The sequence below is a fragment of the Myotis lucifugus genome, unplaced genomic scaffold (genome assembly GCF_000147115.1).
Source record: "Myotis lucifugus unplaced genomic scaffold, Myoluc2.0 scaffold_5, whole genome shotgun sequence".
Lineage (NCBI taxonomy): Eukaryota > Metazoa > Chordata > Mammalia > Chiroptera > Vespertilionidae > Myotis > Myotis lucifugus.
The window spans coordinates 19,926,834-19,949,231 of record NW_005871053.1 but is presented as its reverse complement, the minus strand read 5'-3'; the positions used below and the strand labels follow the sequence as shown (position 1 = coordinate 19,949,231).

Genomic DNA, 22,398 nt, shown 5'->3' with positions numbered 1-22,398 from the left:
GGGTAAACATATAGATTCTGGGTCCCTGCTTGCCCTTATAGTTTAGTTCTAACAAGCTTTGCCATTAGGTGTGTAAAGGCAATACCACCCCAACATACTGAACTTAAAGTTTTCTTCTAAGTGAACACCTACCTACCAGGGCATTGTATTAAATATCAGTCTACTGTGTAAAAACATAAAGTCAAAGTAAAACTTTATTCTTTAGAGCAGCGGTTCTTAACCTGTGGGTCATGACCCCTTTGGCAGTCGAACGACCCTTTCACAGGGGTCGCCTAAGACCAACCTGCATATTAGATATTTACATTACGATTCATAAGAGTAGCAACATTACAGTTATGAAGTAGCAATGAAAATAATTTTATGGTTGGGTCACATGAGGAACTGTATTTAAAGGGCCAGAAGGTTGAGAACCACTGATCTAGAGGTTAAGATTTTTTTCACTGTATAAAAAGGCTTTTATAGTAAAAACTAGAGGCCTGGTGCATGAAAATTCATGCACTGGAGGAGGGGTCCCTCAGCCTGGCCTTCCCCCTCTCACAGTCCGGGAGCCCTCAGGGGCGGGAGGCGATCAGGTGAAGGCGATGCCCCCATCACACCTCTGCTGCTGCCACTGCCGGCAGTGCAAGCCTTGGCCGGCCCTGGGCGCCTGGGCAGCTGCCATCCAAGGCTTGCCTGTGCCTCGGCCGGCCCTGGGCGGCTGGGCAGCTGCCATCCAAGGCTTGCCTGCGCCTCGGGCCGGCTCTGGGCGGCTGGGGGGCTGAGGGTGGGTCTGGCTGTACCGTGCACCTGCCAACCCCCCCACCCCCACCAGTGGGGCTGAAAGGACTGGGGGACTCCAGTGAAGCTGAGGGATTGGGCACTGCCATCTTGTGGCTATGGGCGCCGCCATCTTTGTGATGGTGTGATGGTCAATTTGCATATTTCTTCTTTATTAGATAGGATAGAATAGAAAAGAGGTTAGATGTGTTATTTAGTCCATATATTTTAAAGAATTAAGATACTAAATAATTTTTGTAGGTAACTAAATTTAAGACGTTTACCTTTCTCCCATCTTGCTTTTAATAATGTCCAATTAGTATTTACCTTTAAATCATTCAAATGAGATCACTGATAAAATGTAAATAATACAATATAATAGAAATAATTTTATTTTTGGTGTGTCTCTAGCCATCGATTGATGGCCATTTTCAGAGTCCTATTTGGTGTAAGTACTGCTGAAGAAAGAACAAGATTTGTCATGGGACTTGTGCGTTTCTTTTTGCTGATCCAGTTTTCCATTGCTTCCTTTTCATATGAATAGCCATCTAAAACAAAACACATACACAAATTATTTGCAATGTAGAAAAAGGAAGTTAGGATCACTAAAATGAGTTGGATATAAAAAACTCCATTACCAAGGTCTTTGTTGTGATATATCACTACTGCCAAATATTTCTGCCACAGTACCCTAATTTCTACCATTTAAGATGCACTAAGATTGCACAAATCACCCTGAACAGTGTCAGTATTTTACTGATTCATTTTGAACACTACAACTGTCAAATTCAGATGTAGCGGAAAGGAAGAAAAGAGCCAGGCAGAGTATAGTGGTACTGAAGATACATAAGAACAGATACTGAGAGATTCTAAAACTCATCCCACTAAGTACTTGACAGTAAAGGTATGTATGATGCAAAAAATATTTCAGATCCACTGGCTAAAATTTTTAATGCCATGTTCTTGCAAAATTCTTTGCCTTTGCACATAAAAAGATTGGAGTTTTGGCTTCACTACACCTTTTTATACTGGTAACCCTTTCTCTTAAACTGAAAATATCAGTCCCTTAATTACATGTACAAAGTTACCTTTTTGCTTTAATCTACAACGCATACAACTGTTTCAAACGGACAATGTCTACATGTTACTGACAGAAGAGATCCAGTAGAGTTGTGTAATTGCAAAACTGTTTGAAAGTCATTTGAAAAAAACTTATGTTACCAACTTGACATATAATTTGATCCATTTCTTTCCCTTTTAATCCTCCCAATTTTTAGAGATTGATTTGGCTTTTATGATTGATTTTAACTCTGTACATTCAAGTGGTTTCTAAGTAAAAATTGTAAAACAAGGTACATTCAGAGGAGTCCTTTCTATGTCCTTTCTCTTACAGGTAACCATGTATATTAGTTTTTGTTTAGTTTTTCCTTTTGTTTCTTTTTTTGAAAATATAAGCAAATGTATGTGTACACACACAATTCATATGCATTCTTACATAAAAGCTAACATACTATATACTATTTTGTACCTGTTTGCTTTTTTATTTGACTACTAGAGGCCCAGTGCACGAAATTAGTGCACTGGTGGGGAAGGGTCCCTCAGCCTGGCCTGCACCCTCTCGCAGTTCAAGACCCTCAGGGAATGTCCGGGAGCCCTCGCTCCTTAACACCTGCCTGCTCGCTGCTCCTTAGCACTGCCGCAGAAGCAGGAGAGGCTCCCGCCACCACAGCTGCGCTCACCAGCCGTGAGCCCAGCTTCTGGCTGAGCGGTGCTCCCACTGTGGCAGCTCCTGCGTTGAGCGTCTGGCCCCTGGTGGTCAGTGCGCGTCGCAGTGACTGGTCATTCCACCATTCAGTTGATTTGCATATTAGGCTTTTATTATATAGGATATCTTGCTTGTTATCTCTTCCCCACAGTACTCTACTGTATGGATGTATTGGTGAACACCTGGGTTATTTAGAATCTTTGCCTTTTACAAATAGTGCTTCAGTGAACAATAATATCATTTTTGGGGAAATTCCAGAAGTAGAATTGCTGCACCAAAGGGTAAACATATATAATTTGCTATATGTGCCAATATTTCCATAGGAATTCTACCATTGTTTTTATTCCTACTAACAATGTTGATGAGAATTCCTTTTCCCCTGAGCTTCACCCAAGAGAATATGTGGTCAAACTGGATTTTTATCAGTCTCTAATGAGCAATGGTATAGTATCAGGTAGTTTTATTTTATTACACAGGAAATAGAACACTATCCATATGTTTAAGAACCATTTGCTTTTCCTTGTTCTATGAATTGACTTCTATTTTTGGCCCATTTTTCTATTAGGTTGCCTTTTTCTTAATTTAGGAAGTTTTTTTTTTTAAATTGAGATTTAACTGACATAATGTATTAGTTTCAAGTATACAATATAATGATTCTCTCTCTCTCTCTCTCTCTCTCTCTCTCTCTATATATATATATATATATATATATACACACAAACACACACACACACACACACACTCTGAGTGGCCAGATTATTATGACCACCTGATGTTTGTAGGCAAATTAGCTATAATTTCACGCTGAAATTGCTAGAGGGTCAGACCATTATAAATAGGGAAGCAGGTTGTTTACCACGACAGAAGTGATTTTTTTTCTGAAGATATGGGTAAACAATGTGATTTAACAGCCTTTGAACGTGGGATGGATATATATATATATGTGTATGTGTGTGTATATATATATATATCAAAATGATCATTACAAAAGGCCTAGTAAATGTCCATTACCACACAGTTACAAATTTTTCTTTTTTTTCTTGTGATGAGAAACTTTTAAGACCCACTCTCTTAGCAACTTTCTAATATACAATGCAGTATTAACTGTCCCCAGGACATACTGATTTTATAACTAGAAGTTTGTAGGTTTTGACTATCTTCACCCATTTTACCTACTCCTTTACCCACCCAACCCACCCCTGGCAACTAACAATCTGTTCTATGAGTTTGGTGTTTTGTTTTAGATTCCACATATAAGTGAGGTTTATATGGTGTTTGTCTTTCTCTGAATTATTTAGCTCAAGGTCCATCCATGATAACAAATGTCAGGATTTCCTTCCTTATGGTGGAATAATATTCCATTGTACATATATACATTTTTTTAACCATCCATTGATGGACACTGGACTGTTTACATGCCTTGGCTATCCTATATTATAAAGAGGTAATATGCAAATTGACCCTCACTCTGTCATGCTGTCCCAAGATGGCTGTGCCCACAGCGGAGGCAGGGTTCCCGTAACGAGCCTTAACAGGGACCTGAGGCTGCGTGGCACCAGGCCAGGGCGGGGGACCTCAGACCGCACCCCCCACCTGGCGGGGCTTGATGGGGGCCCTGAGGCTGAGCCCCCCACCTTGGTGGGGCTTGATGGGGGTGGGGCTGGCTGGGTCTGGATCTCGCACGATTTCAAGGCGCACGCAGGTGGGCAGGGACTTGACTCTGGGTCCCGTGGCATGCCCCAGACTCTGACAGGAGGAAGATTTTCATATACATTTTACTAATTTTCTTTCATCTCTGACACTTCTATTACAGAGAAAGGGCAAATAGCAATATTAAAATATTTCCTCTAATTCCCTTTTAATGTGCACAAATTTTGTGCACCGGACCACTAGTTGTAAATAATGTTACAATGAATGTCGAAGATGCAGATATCTTTTCAAGTTGGTGATTTATCCTTCAGATAATACCCAGAATTGGAATTGCTGAATCATATGGTAATTCTATTTTTTAATTTTTTGAGGAACCTCCATAGTATTTCCCATAGTGGTTGCACCAGTTTACATTCCCACCAACAGTGTACTAGGGTTCCTTTTTTTCTACCATTTCACCAACACTTCTTTTCCTTTTGATAACAGTAATTTCTGATGGTAGTGCACTGATGTCTCATGGTTTTGGTTTACATTTTAAACCCTGATTAGTGATTTTGAGCACCTGTTTGACCATCTGTATGTCTTGGAAAAAATGTCTATTTAGATCATCTGCCCATTTCTTAATTGGATTGTTTGGGGTTTTTTTTTGTTTTGTATTTTTGCTATTGCATGGTATGAGTTCTATATATATTTCAGGTATTAACCCTTATCAGATATATTTTATTTGCAAATATGTTCTCATTCAGGAGATAGCCTTTTCGTTTTATTGTTCGTTTCCTTTGATGTGCATCAACTTTTTAGTTTGATGCTGTCCCGCTTTATTTTTGCAGTTCTGCTGCCTTTAAAAAGTCATCCCCAAGGCCAATGTCAAGAACCTTACCACCTATGTTTTCTTCTAGTTTCTGTTTTCAGGTCTTATACTCAAGTCTCTAATTCATTTGAGTTGATTTTTTTAAAAATATATTTTATTGATTTTTTACAGAGAGGAAGGGAGAGTGATAGAAACATCGATGAGCCGAAACCGGTTTGGCTCAGTGGATAGAGCATCAGCCTACGGATTGAAAGGTCCCGGGTTCGATTCTGGTCAAGGGCATGTACCTGGGTTGCGGGCACATCCCCAGTAGGAGATGTGCAGGAGGCAGCTGATCGATGTTTCTCTCCCATCGATGTTTCTAACTATCTCTCTCCCTTCCTCTCTGTAAAAAATCAATAAAATATATTTTTTTAAAAAGAAAAAGAAAAAGAAACATCGATGAGAGAGAAACATCGATCAGTTGCCTCCTGCACACCTCCCACTGAGGATGTGCCTGCAACCAAGGTACATGCCCCTGACTGGAATCGAACCCGGGACCCTTCAGTCCGCAGGCCGACACTCTATGCACTGAGCCAAACCAGTTAGGGCCATTTGAGTTGATTTTTGTGTATGGGGTACAATAGTGGTCCAGTTTCAGTTTATGACATGTGGCTGTTTAGTTTTCCCAACACCATTTATTGAAGAGACTATCCTTTTCCTATTGCATGTTCCTGGTTCCTCTGTTATAAATTAATTGATTTTACATGTATGGTTTTATTTCTTGGCTTTCCATTCAGTTCTGTTGATTTATGTCTTTATGCCAATACCATACTGTTTTGATTACTATAGCTCTGCAATATAGTTTGAGATCAGGAATTGTAATACCTCCAGCTGTGTTCTTCTTTCTCAAGATTACTTCAGGTATTTGGGGTCTTTCATAGTTCTCAAATTGTAGGATTGTTTGATTTCATTGAAAAATACCATTGGAATTTTGATAGGGATTGCACTAAATTTATATATTGCTTTGGGCAGTATGGGCATTTTAATATTAATTCTTATCCATGAGCACAGAAAATCTTTCCATTTATTTTGTGTTTCTTCAGTTTCTTTCATCAATGTCTTATAATTTTGTATACAGGTTTTTCACCTCCCTGGTTAAATGAATTTTTAGGTATTTTATTCACTTAAATATGATTGTAAATGGGATTGCTTTAACTTTTTTGGTAGCCTGTAACTAGTATACAGAAATACAACTAAATTTTGTGTAGTTATTTTGTATTCTGGCCACTTTACTGAAAACGTTGATTAGTTGTTAACAGTTTTTTGGTGGAGTTTTTAGAGGTTTCTGTGTATAATGTCATGACATCTACAGAGGTACTTTTACTTCTTCCTTTCCAATTTGGATGTCTTTTATTTTTTTTCTTGCCTATGTGCTCTGGATAAGACTTCCAATACTATCTATCTATACATATATAAAGGCTAATATGCTGTGTCCGACTGGTAGCTATGACGTGCACTGACCACCAGGGGGCAGACACTCAACGCAGGAGCTGCTGTAACACACACTGGCCATTTACAAAGAAACAGCACCACGGACCTGGTGCCAACAAAGCAACATTCGGCTTCCTGCAAGTGAGACACAGGCCCCACCACCACCCTGGAGTGACAGCCCACCAAATTGCAGCCAATGCTGCCGAGACCCTATGGCGCAAAATGCAACCCACAGCCCACAGCCCAGCCCAGAAATGGTGGCTGTGGGCACCGAGTAATGATGTCACATAGCAATGCCCGGCTTCCTCTCCCTAGTGAGTAGCCTCCTTGCAGTTTCTTCAGCCCAGAAATATGACTTGCTTTTAGCCAGGTGCAAATATTTTACACTTTAACCAAATGTCTGTGAAGCGTTTTCCAGTGCCTCATCTCATTTGATCCTCACAGAAGTCCTGGAGTAGGTAGGTAGGAGACTCGGTGGAATCCTATTTTCTTTTCATTAGCCAGAAAACGGAGATGTAGAAAGTTTAGAAACTTGACCCGACTGAAAAGAAGAAAGAAATGGTGGACCTTGAAAATAACTTCAGGTTTTTCTCACAGCACAGCATATAGTCAAAAACTGCTGCAGTTAAATATTTTACCCTTTGTTCTCCCTGCATGATCTACAATAATAATCTGCTTGGTGTTGATATTTACTGCTACGTTGCTGACAAATTACCTGAAAGAGAAGTTGGGGTGCTTCACTGGGCTGGAAAAACTTTAGCTAAATCAGAAAGCAGGTCTAATTAAGCAAGTTTATTCTATATATATATAAAAGGCTAAGTTGACTTGCACATATGCAACACATATAAAGCTCTCGCTGATGCCAATCACACGCATGTGTTTCGATCTGTCATTGTTGATTGTGAATTTGGTTGACACTTCTATTACTGAGAAAGGGCGAATAGCAATATTAAAATATTTCTTCTAATTTCCTTTCACTGTGCACAAATCCGTGCACCAGGACACTAGTGTTAAATAAAAGTGGCAGGAGTGATCTTTTTATTCACTCTCATTCCTGAACTGAAGGAAAAGCTTTTCACCATTGATTATGATGTTGGTTGTGTATATATATATATATATAAAATTTTTATTGATTTTAGAGATGGAGGAGAGAGAGATGGAAACATCAATGATGTTACTAATGTTGTGGCCCCACCCCATAACAAAGAAACAGAATTTCCGAGGATGAGGCCCAGAAATCAGGATTTTAAAAAGACTCCCAGGTGATTCTAATGTGCAGCCAAGGTTGAGGACCACTGCTCTAAAGGAAGACAGACACAGAGTGAAGGCTCCTCTCAGCACTGTGCCTGGCCATGACACTTCACCTGGCAGGAGTAGTCAGTTACTCTTCAGATTTCTTTGCTTGCTTCATTGTTGGCACTGCCCAAATTTGTCTTATCCTTCCCCTTTTAGAGAAACTAGTGTCAGTTAGGTAGCTCCCCCTTCTTAGAGGCCTTGATAACCTCAACTTCTCTTTGTTCCCTAAGTCCTAGAGATGGTAGATGCTTTCTGCAGATACTGTTACTGCCTTTTGCTTTCGTTTAAGATATAATTTACAGACTTGTGCAACCAGCACCATTATCTGATTTCAGAATATTTTCATCACTCCATAAAGAAACCTGCAGCCATTAGCAGTCACTCTCCCTTACCTTGGCAACCACTATTTTGTCTTTGTAGATATAAACAGAATCACACAATATGTGGTCTTTGGCATCTTTCACTTAGCATAATAATGTTTCTAAGGTTCATCCATGGCTGATTAATATTCCATTGAATGAATATACCACATTTTATTTATTCATCCAATAATTGGGACATTTGAGTTCTTTCCACTCTTTGGCTATTACCAATAAAGCTACTATGAACGTTCATGTACAACCTTTTATGGCAACATATATTTTTAATTCTCTTGGATATATAGCTAGGAATACAATTGGTGGATCACATGGTAAGTGTGTTTGAGGAACTGTGAACTGTTTGCAACAGCAGCTCCACCATTTTAAAACTTCTCACTAGCATTATTTCTTCATATCCTTAATACATTATTTTCCTTTTTTAAATTCTAGTCATCCTAGTGGATATAAAGTGGTATCTCACTGTGGTTTTGATTTTCATTTCTCTAATGATATTGTCTTTTCTAGTGCTTATTGGCCATTCATATACCTCCTGTGGAGAAAGGTCTTCTAATCTTTTGCCTATTTTTAATTGGGTTATTTGTCTTACTGTTGAGTTGTAAGATCAATTTAATAAGGCAAATAAACAGCAGATTCTTGAATAATGTCATTCTGTTTAAAATCCTTTAGTTATAATGTTGATGAGATGGTGTAGGAACTTAATTCTTGTTAATATCAATTAGCCTATGGTAAAATTGGATTTGTTATGTCATTTTGTTTAAAGACAGAACATATTAGCAACATTAAGTGTGAGGACTTATATGGACTTATGTTTTTAAAGAGTTCAGGGAGAGAGAAACATCAATGATGAAAGAGAATCATTGATCGGCTGCCTCGTGCACACCCCACACTGAAGATCAAGCACGCAACCTGGGCATATGCTCTGACCAGGAATCAAACTGTGACCTCCTGGTTCATAGGTCGATGCTTAATCATTGAGCCACACCCCGGCTGGGCTGGACTTAATTTTTATTTATAAAAAATGTATGATAAATGAGCAAATTCACTTGCCACTAGGCTAGATAAATCTGATAATAGCATGTTTTTAACCTTCCAGATGAAAAGGGCACAGGTTTATTGTTAATCTTAGTTATATTCTCTCATGATGACATAATACTGTTTCTGATTGTGGTGCTTGTTGCTTAAATATGGTTTTGAATGTCAAGGTTTGAGATATATATTACTTATATTACTTTGATCTGTTTAGGATGGAGAGGTATGATCAAGTCTATCACTGTGTTTTCTCTGGATGCCATCTGCAGTTTTTAAGTCTGGGACTGCATAGCTAGTAATGGTTGCCTTCACTGAGAATCGTGGTCTTCAGCATTATATAGTATCCTCCTGTATCTTTGTAAATTTGGGGCATGTCTTAATTCTGCTTTTGCAGACAAGTATGTAACCCTCTCTTTAGTTGTCTCATTTTTGCCTACCCTCTTATTTCTAACCTTTCTGAATCCTTGTTTTAGTTTGGGTTTAGCTTTGTTAGCAGAAGTACCAGTATGTTTGGTAATAGTGCTATCATTCTTTTTTTATATTTCACCATAGTAAGGAGCTGATTTTATCTATGTTGATGCTTAAGGAGGTTTGTATTTTTTATTTACTGATTATGTTTACACTAATATCTATTAAAAAGAAGACAACAAGAACATTATTAGTGTATACTGGTTTCTTACTATAATATTTAAATTAGTAATCTTTTTCTCTCCCTCAGCAACTAAATTTCAAATAGGCTTTTACTTAGTTAGCTTTTAGTTTTTCATAGGTATATTATATCTACATTGTGAGAGCATATTATCGTCATATAGTATTTTGTTGCCTTTGTCAGGTAGCAATGAATAAAATGTCAACTCCTTCACTCTAGGAAGGTACAGGTTATGTACTACAGGAAAGGCAGTTACACTAGCCATAGTTTACCCTAACATTTAATATCAACTTTCCATTATATCAGAAAATAGTGATACCTTGAAATAATCAACAGTTTTTACTAGTGGATCTACATTCTAGTTTTTATATATTGTAAATTTTGAAACAGTTCTACCAAAGTTCATCTCAAAGGAGCAAGAGGGGTTATCAGAGATACAGAGAGCTTTTCATCTATAAATGAAAAAGCAATGAGACATTATTATAACTAAAAACAAATAACTGGTACTCCTGGTTTCTTTTAAAAATCATACCTGAAATTTACTGCAACTAGTGTTAGCTTATTTGAAATCAAATGTGTCACCAGGGGGGAAACTGGCAATTTTGAAAAGAAATACATAGTGTACATTACATTCAGTTTTAACTAGGTTTATCTTCACTACCTTTTAAAGTTTTCATCCAAACAGTACCATCTGATTCTTACTATAAACCAACATCTTTAACAGGCAGTTCTAACACAAGATCTAGTAAGCTCCATTCACAAAATCTTATTTCAAAAATCAGTTTGATATACTCAGATGAATGGGTTCTGGCAAAATACTGTTATTTATAAGATACTTTCATTCTAGATTTCCATTTCTGGGTATATTATGCTTAGAAATGGTAACTAGAAGAAGCATCTTTTTACATGGATTTGAAGCATCCAGGTTCAAAGGGCTTCACCCTAATGAAAGGTCAAGTGAAAAATTAGCTCACTGGCCTGGGTTCTGAATACTATCTCTGTTCAAGAAAAAAAGCTTTGTCAGCCTACAATGTGGTCCTGGGAAATGGACAAAGCAAGTTCTACACCCTCTTCCCATGCTGTAAATCCACAGGTACTACTCCACTGAAGTCAAAGGAACACAGGCAGACAAACAGAGACCAGGATCCTACAAACGTCAAAAAATGAAAATAACCTGTGAGTATTTCTAAACTAATGAAACAGTACACTATGAAAAAGAAATATTTAATACTCATACAGCCACTGTTTCTCTAAGTTAGACTGCCCCAGAGCACTGTTACCTACATTTAATCTGCAAACAACCTTATGAATAACTTTCCAAGGTCACACAAATAGGGAATAACAGAGCTGGAGTGTAAACTCAAGCAGTCTATGCCCTTTGTCTACATGCCAAGCCAGATTTCCTGAAATAATAAGCAGTCAATGAGAATGTTAAATAGCATTAAGACAGACAATCAGAATAAATGGCTCATAGGTAGGTCTGAGAACTTTAAAGTCTAAAGAAATGAGGTATAGAGAATGCGAGTGGCTGAAAGTTTCCCAGAACTGATAAAAAGGCATGAAATTGCATTGAAGAAGAACAAGAGAATGTGTTCTTTATACATACATAATTGAAATAAAACTTTATCTAAAGCAAAGTGTTTAGACAGGTTTTTAACAGTGTGAACACTGATTTTTCTATTCCTCAGTTCACCCCCAAATTAATAAAAATGTCAAGATTTTCTTAAAATGTATCTGAAGTCTAAATGGCCAAAGCCAATTTTTAAAATAATGAAAGGTGAGAAAATTTATCCAACATTTACACATTAAATGATGCCAATGAGAATATTTTAAGTTGATTAAAAAAATGTAGACCTCCAAGAAGAGAGAATATTCACAAGTCTAATTTGATGAGCCAACCTTTTAAAAGCTAGATTTGAATTCATAATCTGTGGTTTAAAACTCTCCTACAAAGAAGAAACTCTATATCATGATTTCACTGATAAGTCTTATCAAACATTTAAGGGGAAAATAATAGTAATACTATACAAACACTTACCAACTCACTTTACAAGGCCAGAATTACCTTCATACCAAATCAGACGGACATTACAAGAAAACTACAGCAATTACATCATATCCAGCATATCTAAAGAGGATATTACCAAAAGGGTATACATACACACACACACACACAAAAATTCTACAAAACAGATCCAGAGACATAGAAGGATGAAACAGACTGAAGAATTTCAGAGGGAAGGTGGGGAGTGATTAACTGGAGAACTTATATGCATAGCCCATGGACACAGACAATAGAGCGGTGTAGACCTGGGCGGGTGTGGGGTAGAGGTAGTCAATGAGAAACAAAGGAGACATCTGTAATACTTTCAACAAAAATCGCTTGTGGTTCTATACACTAATAAAAAACTATAGAGGAAATCCCATTTACAGATAAAATTAAAAGCACAAATAAAAGTAAAAATATCCTGTGTTCGTGGATTTGAAGACTTAACAGTTAAAATTCCCATGTTACCCAAAACAATCACAATCCTAATGACTTCTTTACAGAAATAGAAAAATACATCCTAAAAATCATATAGATTTGCAAGTGACCCTGAATTGTCAAAATAAATAATCTTGGGAAAGGAAAACAAAGTTAGACACTCACATTTCCAAAGTTACTACAAATTGACAGCAATGGTGTGGTATGGCATAAAGACAGACATGTATACCAATAGAATGGACAGTCCAGAAATAAGCCTTCACATAGTCTAATGTTTTCAACAAGGGTGTTCACGCACTCTTGAGCATGCCTGGCCTTTCCTCCTCTTTTCTCTCCTCCCCTACCCAACTCTCTCTCTGGAGCATGCACACACCTTTCCTTCTGTTCTTCCCTCAGGGGTGTTATCTTTGCTTTCTTTTGCCTTTGTAACTTGTTTCCTGCATCCACACAGCCCAGCTGGCTCACTTCTACCTCTGTGACTTTCTAACTAATTGCATTAGAGTTCTTGACTCTGAATTCTTTCTTAACCAAACTCAAGGATAGAGGTCTAATTCCACAATTAACAATTCTATACATAGAAAACCCTAAAGATTCCATCAAAAGACTATAGTAAAACTGCAAAATATAAAATCAATGTACAAAAAAATCTGTTGCATTTCTATATACTAACAATAAAATAATGGTAAAAAGTGAAGAAAATCCCATTTGCAACTGCAACCAAAAGGATAAAATACCTAAGTTTATTTGTTAAAGAAAGTGAAGGACCTATCACAGAAAACTACAGGACACTGTTGAAAGAAAGTGAAGATACAAAGATATTCTAGGTTCATGGATTGGAAGAAATAACATAGTTAAAATGTCCATATTACTTAAAGCAATATACAGACATAATGCAATTCCCATCAAAACCCCAATGACATTTTTCAAAGAAATAGAAAAACAAAAAAAAAACAAAAAAACAACACCCCATGACATTTGTATGGAACCCCAAATAGCCAAAGCAATACTGAGAGAAAAAACAAAAACAAAGCTGGAGGAATCACATTCCCGAACTTCAAATTACACTACAAAGCCATAATAATCAAAACAGCATGGTACTGGCAGAAAAATAGACAAATAGATGAATAAAATAGGATAGAGAGCCCAGAAATAAATCCATACATATATGAGCAACTAATTTTCAACAAAGGAGCCAAAAACATACAATGGAGAAAGGAAAGCCTCTTCAATAAATGGTGGTGGAAAAATTGGAAAACCACATACAAGAGAATGAAACTAGAATACTATCTGACACCATACACAAAAATTAACTCAAAATTGATTCAAGATTTAAAACATAGGCACTAAACTTATGGACCTTAGTCTCACAGGGGTTTTTGTGAACTTAACCTTAAATGCAAGGGAAGTAAAAGCAAAAATAAATGAATGGACTACCTCAAAATAAAGGCTTCTAAGAAAACTTTTTTTTAAAAAATAAAAGCTTCTACACAGCAAAAAAATTAACAGAAGGGCAACCAACAAAATGGGAGAATATGTTTGCAAATATACTTCCAAAATATATAAAGAACTCATACAAGTCAACAACAAAAAAACAAACCAATTGAAAAATGAGCAGAGGACCAGAACAGGTACGTTTCCCAAGAAGTCATACAAATGGCCAACAGATATATGAAAAGATGCTCACCCTCACTAGCTATTAAGATAAATGCAAACCAAACCACAATGATATACCATCGAACACCTGTTAGAATGGCTATTACCATAAGACAAGAAATAACAAGTGTTGGAAAGGATGTGGAGAAAAGAGAACCCTTGTACAGTCTGATGGGAATATAAATTGGTGCAGCCTCTATGGAAAACAGTATGAAGGCTCCTCAAAAAAAAAACACACAAAAAAAACTAGGAATAGAACAACCATATGACCCCCAACAATCCCTCTTCTAAGTACCACAAAATTTTGAAAACACTTATTCATAAAAGATATACATACCACTATGTTCACTGCAGCATTCTTCACAATAGCCAAGTCATAAAAAAAATTTAAATGTCTTCTGACAGATGATTGGATAAAAAAGACATCACATACACACACTACTCAACCATCTAATCTAATAAAAGAGAAACATGCAAATTGACCACACCTCTGCTACGCCCCAAGCAAAGCCCACCAGCCAATCAGAGCAACTATATGCAAATTAACCCAACCAAGATGGCGGCCGGCAGCCACGGAGCTGGAGCAAGCAGGAGGCTTGGTTGCCCCAGCGATGGAGGAAACCAAGCTTCCCACCTGCCTTGGCTGGCTGCAGCCTCCGCTCAAGGCAACAAAGTTTCAATCATAGAAGATAAATCAATCCCAGATACCTGCTTCCAGCCAGCCTCCACTGGGAGCTTGGGTGGCTGGGGGCCGTGGCCAGCCTGCAAAGAGCCCTCAGCCCCTCACCCAGGCTGGCCAGGCACCGGGACCCCCACCCTGAAGGGGCTGTGGCCAGCCTGCAAACAGCCATCAGCCACTCACTCAGCCTGGCCAGGCACTCCAGCGGGGACCCCCACCCTGAAGGGGATGTGGCCAGTCTGAAAACGACCCTCAGTCCCTCACCCAGGCTGGCCAGGCACCCCAGCGGGGACCCCCCACCCTGATCCAAGACACCCTTCAGGGCAAACCAGCCAGCCCCCACCCATGCACCAGGCCTCTATCCTATATAATAAAAGGGTAATATGCAAATTGACCCTAACAGCAAACGACTGGGAATGACTGGTCACTATGACACACACTGACCAGCAGGGGGCAGACGCTCAATGCAGGAGCTGCCCCCTGGTGGTTAGTGCACTTCCACAGGGAGAGCACCGCTCAGCCAGAAGCCAGGCTGATGGCTGCCAGTACAGCGGTGGTGGTGGGAGCCTCTCCCGCCTCCTCAGCAGCGCTAAGGATGTCCAACTGCAGCTTAGGCCTGCTCCCCACTGGCAAGTGGACATCCTCCGAGGGCTGCTGGGCTGCCAGAGGGATGTCTGTCTGACTGCCAGCTTAGGCCCAGTCCCCCAAGGAGTGGGCCTAAGCCTGCAGGTGGTCATCCCCCGAGGGGTTTCAGACTGGGAGAGGGCACAGGCCGGGCTGAGGGACCCCCCCCCCCGAGTGCACAAATTTTTGTGCACCGGGCCTCTAGTAAGTAATAAATGGATATTGAGAGTATCATGCTAAGTGAAATATGTCAGATGGAAAAGGACAAGAATCCTTCCTCCCTCTGCAAAGATTGCATCCATATGATTTCACTCATATGTGGGATAAAAGACAGAAAGCAATGAACAAACAGAATAGAACAAAAACTTACAAAGGTAACAGTGGAAGGTACCAGAGGGAAATGGTTGGAGGGAAGATGAATAGGGTAAAGGGAGCCAAATATATGGTGATGGAAGGAGATTAGACTCTGGGTGGTGAACACACAGTGCAATATGCAGATGTTATATTATAGAACTGTACACCTGAAACTTATTAACAAATGTTACCCAAATAAATTCAATTAAAAAAAAATGATGAGGTAAAGATACTAGGTAAAAAGAAAAATTTATTGCCTAACAATATAATCAATGTATTTCCAAACAATCATTAAACTCACCAAAATAGAGTTATAAAATTCAATAATAGGGTTTAATCTCCAACATTTATAGGGAACTCATACAACTTAACAAAAGGAAGATAAACAATCCAATCAAAAAATAGGCAAAGGACCTAAATAGACACTTTTCAAAAGAGGACATTCAGAAAGCCAAAAGACATATGAAAACATGCTCAAAGTCACTAATCATCCGAGAGATGCAAATCAAAACAACAATGAGGTACCATCTCACACCTGTCAGAATGGCTATCATCAACAAATCAACAAATGACAAGTGCTGGAGAGGATGCGGAGAAAAGGGAACACTCATGCACTGCTGGTGGGAATGCAGACTGGTGCAGCCACTGTGGAAGACAGTATGGAGTTTCCTTAAAAAGTTAAAAATGGAACTCCCATTTGACCCAGTGATCCCACTTCTAGGAATATATCCCAAGAAACCAGAAACACCAATCAGAAAGGATATATGCATCCCTATGTTCATAGCAGCACAATTTACCATAGCGACGATCTGGAAACAGCCTAAGTGCCCATCAGCAGATGAATGGATTAGAAAACTGTGGTACATCTACACAATGGAATACTATGCTGCTGTAAAAAAGAAGGAATTCTTACCATTTGCAACAGCATGGATGGAACTAGAGAGCATTATGTTAAGTGAAATAAGCCAGTCAATGAAGGAAAAATACCACATGATCTCACTCATTCATGGATAATAAAGACCATTATAAACCGATAAACAAAAATAGATACAGAGGCAGAGCAGCATCGAACAGACTGAAAAACTACAGTGGGAAGGCCGAGGAGGGTTGGAGCGGGGGTGGGGTAAGAGATCAACCAAAGGACTTGTATGCATGCATATAAGCGTAACCAATGGACACAAGACACTGGGGGGTAGGGGAGGCCAGGGAAAGGTCAGGGGGGGGAGGGGAGAGGAGACATATGTAATACTCTTTGTAATACTTTAAGCAATAAAACAAAATTTAAAAAATAAAATTAAATAGTTGCAAAAAAAAGAAAAGAAATACTTCAGTTATTTTTAATGGGAAAAAATTCAATGATAACAAAACGGAAAACAGGTACACTTAAATATATTGCTATTAGCACTGTAAACTTTTTATGGATAGAAAAATCTAATGACAAAGTTAACAAAAACTATCAAGACCTGTTCTTTTTCATGTTCATAAAGTATTCTTTGATTGGCTAATTCTGCTTTGGGGCACACAAATCATGAAAATAACCCTAAATAATGATAACAGCAGAAAGAAAGGAGTACCAAGATGTGCAGCGCTATTTACAATATAAAGATTTGTGGACTCATACATACACCAAATAGAAGAGTCAAACAAAATGTAGCATAGAGTCACAATGGAATAAAGTTATTAAAGCTGAAAATTATGTAGACTAAGTCAATACTCAAATATAGTGTATATAGATTACATATATAATGTTTTACACAAATTTAAAACAATATGGACTCACTGATTACAACTATGTCATGTATGTATGTCTGTTTATTGATAAAGATTAGAAATTAACATGGAATGATGCAGCTTTATAATCTTTAAATTCTTATTTTGTAAGGTTGTTTAAATCATGATAGACAAACTAAACATAATAGCTCTGAACAGTCAATCCTAAAAAAACCCCACAAAATTTTAACTTTACATTCTAGTAACTACACATTTCACAAGTTTAAGTAAAGCTTGTAAAACTTACTCCCTTTGTCTCTCATCTTATCCAAATCTACAACATCCAACTTTATTTATTAAGAAATACACGTTTTTCCTAGAAATATATAACCTTCCAAGACTAAATCATGAAGAATTAGAAAATCTAAACAGACTGATCAGCAGTGAGGGAACTGAAACAACCATCAAAAATCTCCCCAAAAAAACAAAAGTCCAGGACCAAATGGCTTTATCAATGAATTTTACCAAAAAAATTGAAGAAGAGGCAATACTTTCTAATACATTTTATGAGGCCAAAACCTGGCAAGGATAACACACACATAAAAAGAAAACTCCAGACCAGTATCTCTGATGAATACAAATGCAAAAATCCTAAACAAAATACTAGTAAATCGAGTACAACAATACATAAATAAATAAATAATACATCACGACCAAGTGGGGTTCATTCCAGGGGCACAAATTTGGTTCAATGTACGCAAATCAATCAATATATTAGTACATTAACAAAAGAAAGGATAAAAATCATATGATCTTATCAATAGACACAGAAAGAGTATTTGATAAGATACAACATCCATTTATGATTATAATACTCAATAAAATAGGAATAGAAGGAAAGGACCTCACCATAATAACGGCCATATATGATAAACCCTCAGCTAATATCATACTCAATGGTGAAAAACTGAAAGCTTTTCCTCTAAGATCAGGAACAAGACAAAGATGTCCACTCTCACCACTCTTATTCAACATAGCTCTGGAAGCTTCAACATAGCTCTGGAAGCTCTAGCCAGAGCTATAAGGCAAGAGAAAGAAATAAAAGGCATCAAAAGGAAGGAAGAAGTAAAACTGTCACTTTTTGTGGATGACATGACTCCGTATATAGAAAACCCTAAAGACGCCACCAAAAAAACTATTAGAAACAATAAACAAAGACAATCAAGTTGCAGGATATAAAAATCCATTGCTATCCTGTATACTAAAAACAAAACTTAAGAAAAAAAATTATTTTTGCAATTGCAACCAAAAGAATAAAATACCTAGGAATAAACTTAAAGAATGTGAAAGACCTATATACTAAAAATTACAAAACATTATTAAAACAGATTGAAAAAGACACAACAAAATGGAAAAATATCCCATGTTCATGTATTGGAAGAATCATCATAGTTAAAATGGCTAAAGCAATATATAGATTTAATGCAATCCCCATCAAAATCCCAATGTCATTTTTAAAAGAACTAGGACAAGAAGTCATCAGATTTGTATGGAACCACAAAAGACCCCAAATAGCCAAAGCAATCCTGAGAAAAAAAGAATGAAGCTGGAGGTATCACATTACCTGACTTCAAATTATACTACAGAGCTATGATAATCAAAACAGCATGGTATTGGCAGAGAAACAGACATACAGAATAGAGAGCCCAGATATAAAAACCACATGTATATGGGCAGAAAATTTACGACAAAGGAGCCAGAAGCACACATTGGAGTAAAGAGTCTCTTCAATAAATGATGCTGGGAAAATTGGAAAGCCACATGGAAAAGATTGAAACTGGATTACAGTTTGTCCCCATGTACAAAAATTAATTCAAAATGGTTCAAAGACCTAAATATAAAACCTGAAACAATAAGTTACATAGGCCCAGGCTAGTTTTGCTCAGTGGCTAGAAGGGTCCCTGGTTTGATTCTGGTCAAGGGCACATGCACAGGTTGTGGACTCGAGCCCCAGTGGGGGCGTGCAGGAGGTAGCCTATCAATGATTCTCTCTCATCATTGATGTTTCTCTCTCTTTCTCTCCCTCTCCCTTCCTCTCTGAAATCAATAAAAATATTTAAAAAAACAAATAAGTTACATAGAAAATACAGGTACCAAACTTATGGACCTTGGTTGTAGAGAACATTTTATGAACTTAACCCCAAAGGTAAGGGAAGTAAAGGCAAAAATAAATGAATGGGACTATATCAAACTAAAAAGCTTCTGCACAGCATAAGAAACTGACAACAAAACAAAGAGGCAGCCAACAAAATGGGAGATATTTGCAAACAGTGGCTCTGACAAAAGTTTAATTTCCAAAATATATAATCAACCCATAAAACTCAACACCAAACACACAAACAACCCAATCAAAAAATGAGCAAAAGACCTGAACAGACACCTCTCCCAAGAAGACATACAAACAGCCAACAGATATATGAAAAGATGTTCAACCTACTAGCAATTAGCAGAGGTGGGGAACCTTTTTTCTGCCAAGGCCATCTGGGTATTTATAACATCATTCTTGGGCCATACGAAATTATCAACTTGAAAATTAGCCTGCTTGCCAAAACCGGTTTGGCTCAGTGGATAGAGCGTCGGCCTGCGGAATGAAAGGTCCCAGGTTCGATTCCGGTCAAGGGCATGTACCTTGGTTGTGGGCACATTCCCAGTAGGAGATGTGCAGGAGGCAGCAGGTACCACCTCATGCCTGTTAGAATGGCTATTATCAACAAGACAAATAGTAACAAGTGTCGGAGCGGCTGTGGAGAAAGGAAACCCTCATTCACTGCTGGTGGGAATGTAAACTGATATAGCCACTACAGAAAAACAGTCTGGTGATTCCTCAAAAAATTAAGAATAGGACTACCATAGGATCCAGCAATGCCTCTTCTGGGTATCTACCTGAAAACCTCGAAATCATGTATTTGCAAAGATATATGCACCCCATGCTCATTGCAGCATTATGCATGGAGCCAAGACATGGAAACAACTAAAGTGTCCTGCAATAGAGGATTAGAATACTACTCGGGCATAAGAAAGGATGGACCTTGAGAATATTATGCTAAGTGAAATAGGTGAGTCAGAAAAAGCTAAGAACCATGATTTCACTCATATGTGGGATATAAAACTGAAATTCGTGGACACCAACAGCAGTGTGGTAGTTGCCAGAGGGAAGGGGGTGAAGGGTGAAGAGTACTTAATATATGGTGATGGGAGATTTGACTTGTGTGGTGGGCACACAATGCAATATACAGATCCTGTAACACAGAAACCCACACCTGAAACCTCTATGATCATATTAACCAATGTCACCCTAATAAATTTTAAAAAAAGAAATATACAATATTTACCCATAATTTACCTCCGATATAATGAGTTTAAAAAACAAACAAACACAAAAAAACTACTTCCAAGAAACAGAAGAGGAATTTTGAAATTTATCCACATTTATAAAACTTATGTAAACTGTCTACATTATTTATTCACTTAGCACACAGTATGCTCTCAAACTTAGAAGAGTATCACACATACCTGAAGCGATGACAGGATCCTGCATAAGCTCCCTAGTGATTGGACATATAAATTCATCAGGAATTTCAGAAGAAAGGGTTTTCACCTTTGTCCTGAGCTCTTCGATTTTCCTCAGAACTTTACTGCGCAGCCCTAGAGATTCTAAAAAGAAATTTACTCTGTTAGGACTGGAGAACTCCTGGTAACTTTTATGCAAATCTAACAAATAGAGGAAGATTTTATCTGTTACAAGTAAAAACCTTCAGACACTGTTTACCACATTGAACTGTTTTCTTTATAAATCCTTTCATGAATTTTTATAGTATAGAATATTGTGTGGTTAATATAAATCAGCAACTAACAAACTATTTATTCTAAACAATCTTAGATTCTTAAAGTTCCTCAATAATTTCAGATTGCTGAACACTAATATACTACACAAAATCAGAAAAGGCTTGTTATTATTGATTAGACAAAAGAATTCCTAAAAATAAATTTTAAAGATGGTCAGCATAATAATGTAAACAGCAGTATGATGATTGCCAGAGGGAAGGGGGATATGTGGAGGTAGAAGGGGTAAGGGGAATAAATAGAGATGGAAAGAGGTGTGGCTGGTGTGGCTCAGTGTTTGAGCACTGACCCATGAATCAGGAGGTCACAGATTGATTCCAGGTCAGAGCATATGCCCAAGTTTCGGGCTCCAATCCCAGTAGGGGGCGTGCATGAGGCAGCAGATCAATGATCTCTCTCATCATTGATGTTTCTCTCTCTCTCCCCCTTCCTCTTCGAAATCAATAAAAACATATTTTTTAAAAGAGAGACTTGACTTGAGGTGGTAAACACACAATATGATATACAGATGATGTGTTGTGAAACTATATAACCTATATAATATTATTAAACGGTCACCCCAATAAATTCAATAAAATATCCCATCTTATGTTTTTAAACTTTATGAAATTGGATATATTATTTGCTAATTCTCGTATGAAACACAATCACAAATAAAGTTCATCTGTTTGTTTAAGACTGTATACACGTTTCATTCATTTGTATTTTTACTTTTATCTTAAGTTTTAAAATTCTTAATTTTTAATTTCAGGAAGTTTAGTGTTACTAGCTGTTTAGAACAAGGTAATAGCACTACTTTAGGTGGAGGTGTTTGGGGTGCTGTGGATGGCAGAAAAGAATTACATTTCAGAATGCCCCATAGTTCCCATGAAAAGCACATCAATTTTCTTTCTATTGGTGTCTATACACACCTTGGAAAAGATAGCAGAGACACCTTTTCAAGGACATTTGCAAACATCCTTGGAAGCTAGAAAGTGTCTCCCTTCCAATCAGAAGGCAGGTCTGTTTCCAGATAAGTAAAAAGATAATGTCTTTTCTTGGGCTGGTTTGTTAGCAATCCCCTTATAAGATTGGCAGGGGTGGGTGGTAAGGGTTTCTCAGCTGTGACACAAACATACATTGGCCCCACAAGGCTTAGGGGGGAAGGGGAACCAATCTGAACATGAGGCTCATGCTGCCTG

The 22,398-nt window shown here is 37.9% G+C and overlaps 1 protein-coding gene across 5 annotated transcripts in view; it reads right to left on the bottom strand.

Moving 5' to 3' along the window:
- Positions 1-1,122: 1,122 nt before the first annotated feature.
- Positions 1,123-22,398, bottom strand: part of WDSUB1 (WD repeat, sterile alpha motif and U-box domain containing 1) — a 46,742-nt gene continuing 25,466 nt past the window's right edge. For 3 of the 5 annotated variants that reach the window (XM_006083235.3, XM_014446149.2, XM_023745729.1), the window contains exons 10-11: positions 20,888-21,028; positions 1,123-1,304 (exon numbers count right to left, since the gene is read on the bottom strand). In XM_006083235.3, the coding sequence (XP_006083297.1) occupies positions 1,147-1,304; positions 20,888-21,028 (299 nt within the window). In that variant the 3' untranslated portion in view covers positions 1,123-1,146. Of the gene's footprint in view, positions 1,305-20,887; positions 21,029-22,398 lie in introns of those variants that run through there. The other 2 variants (XM_014446153.2, XM_023745742.1) reach the window with 2 other exon arrangements.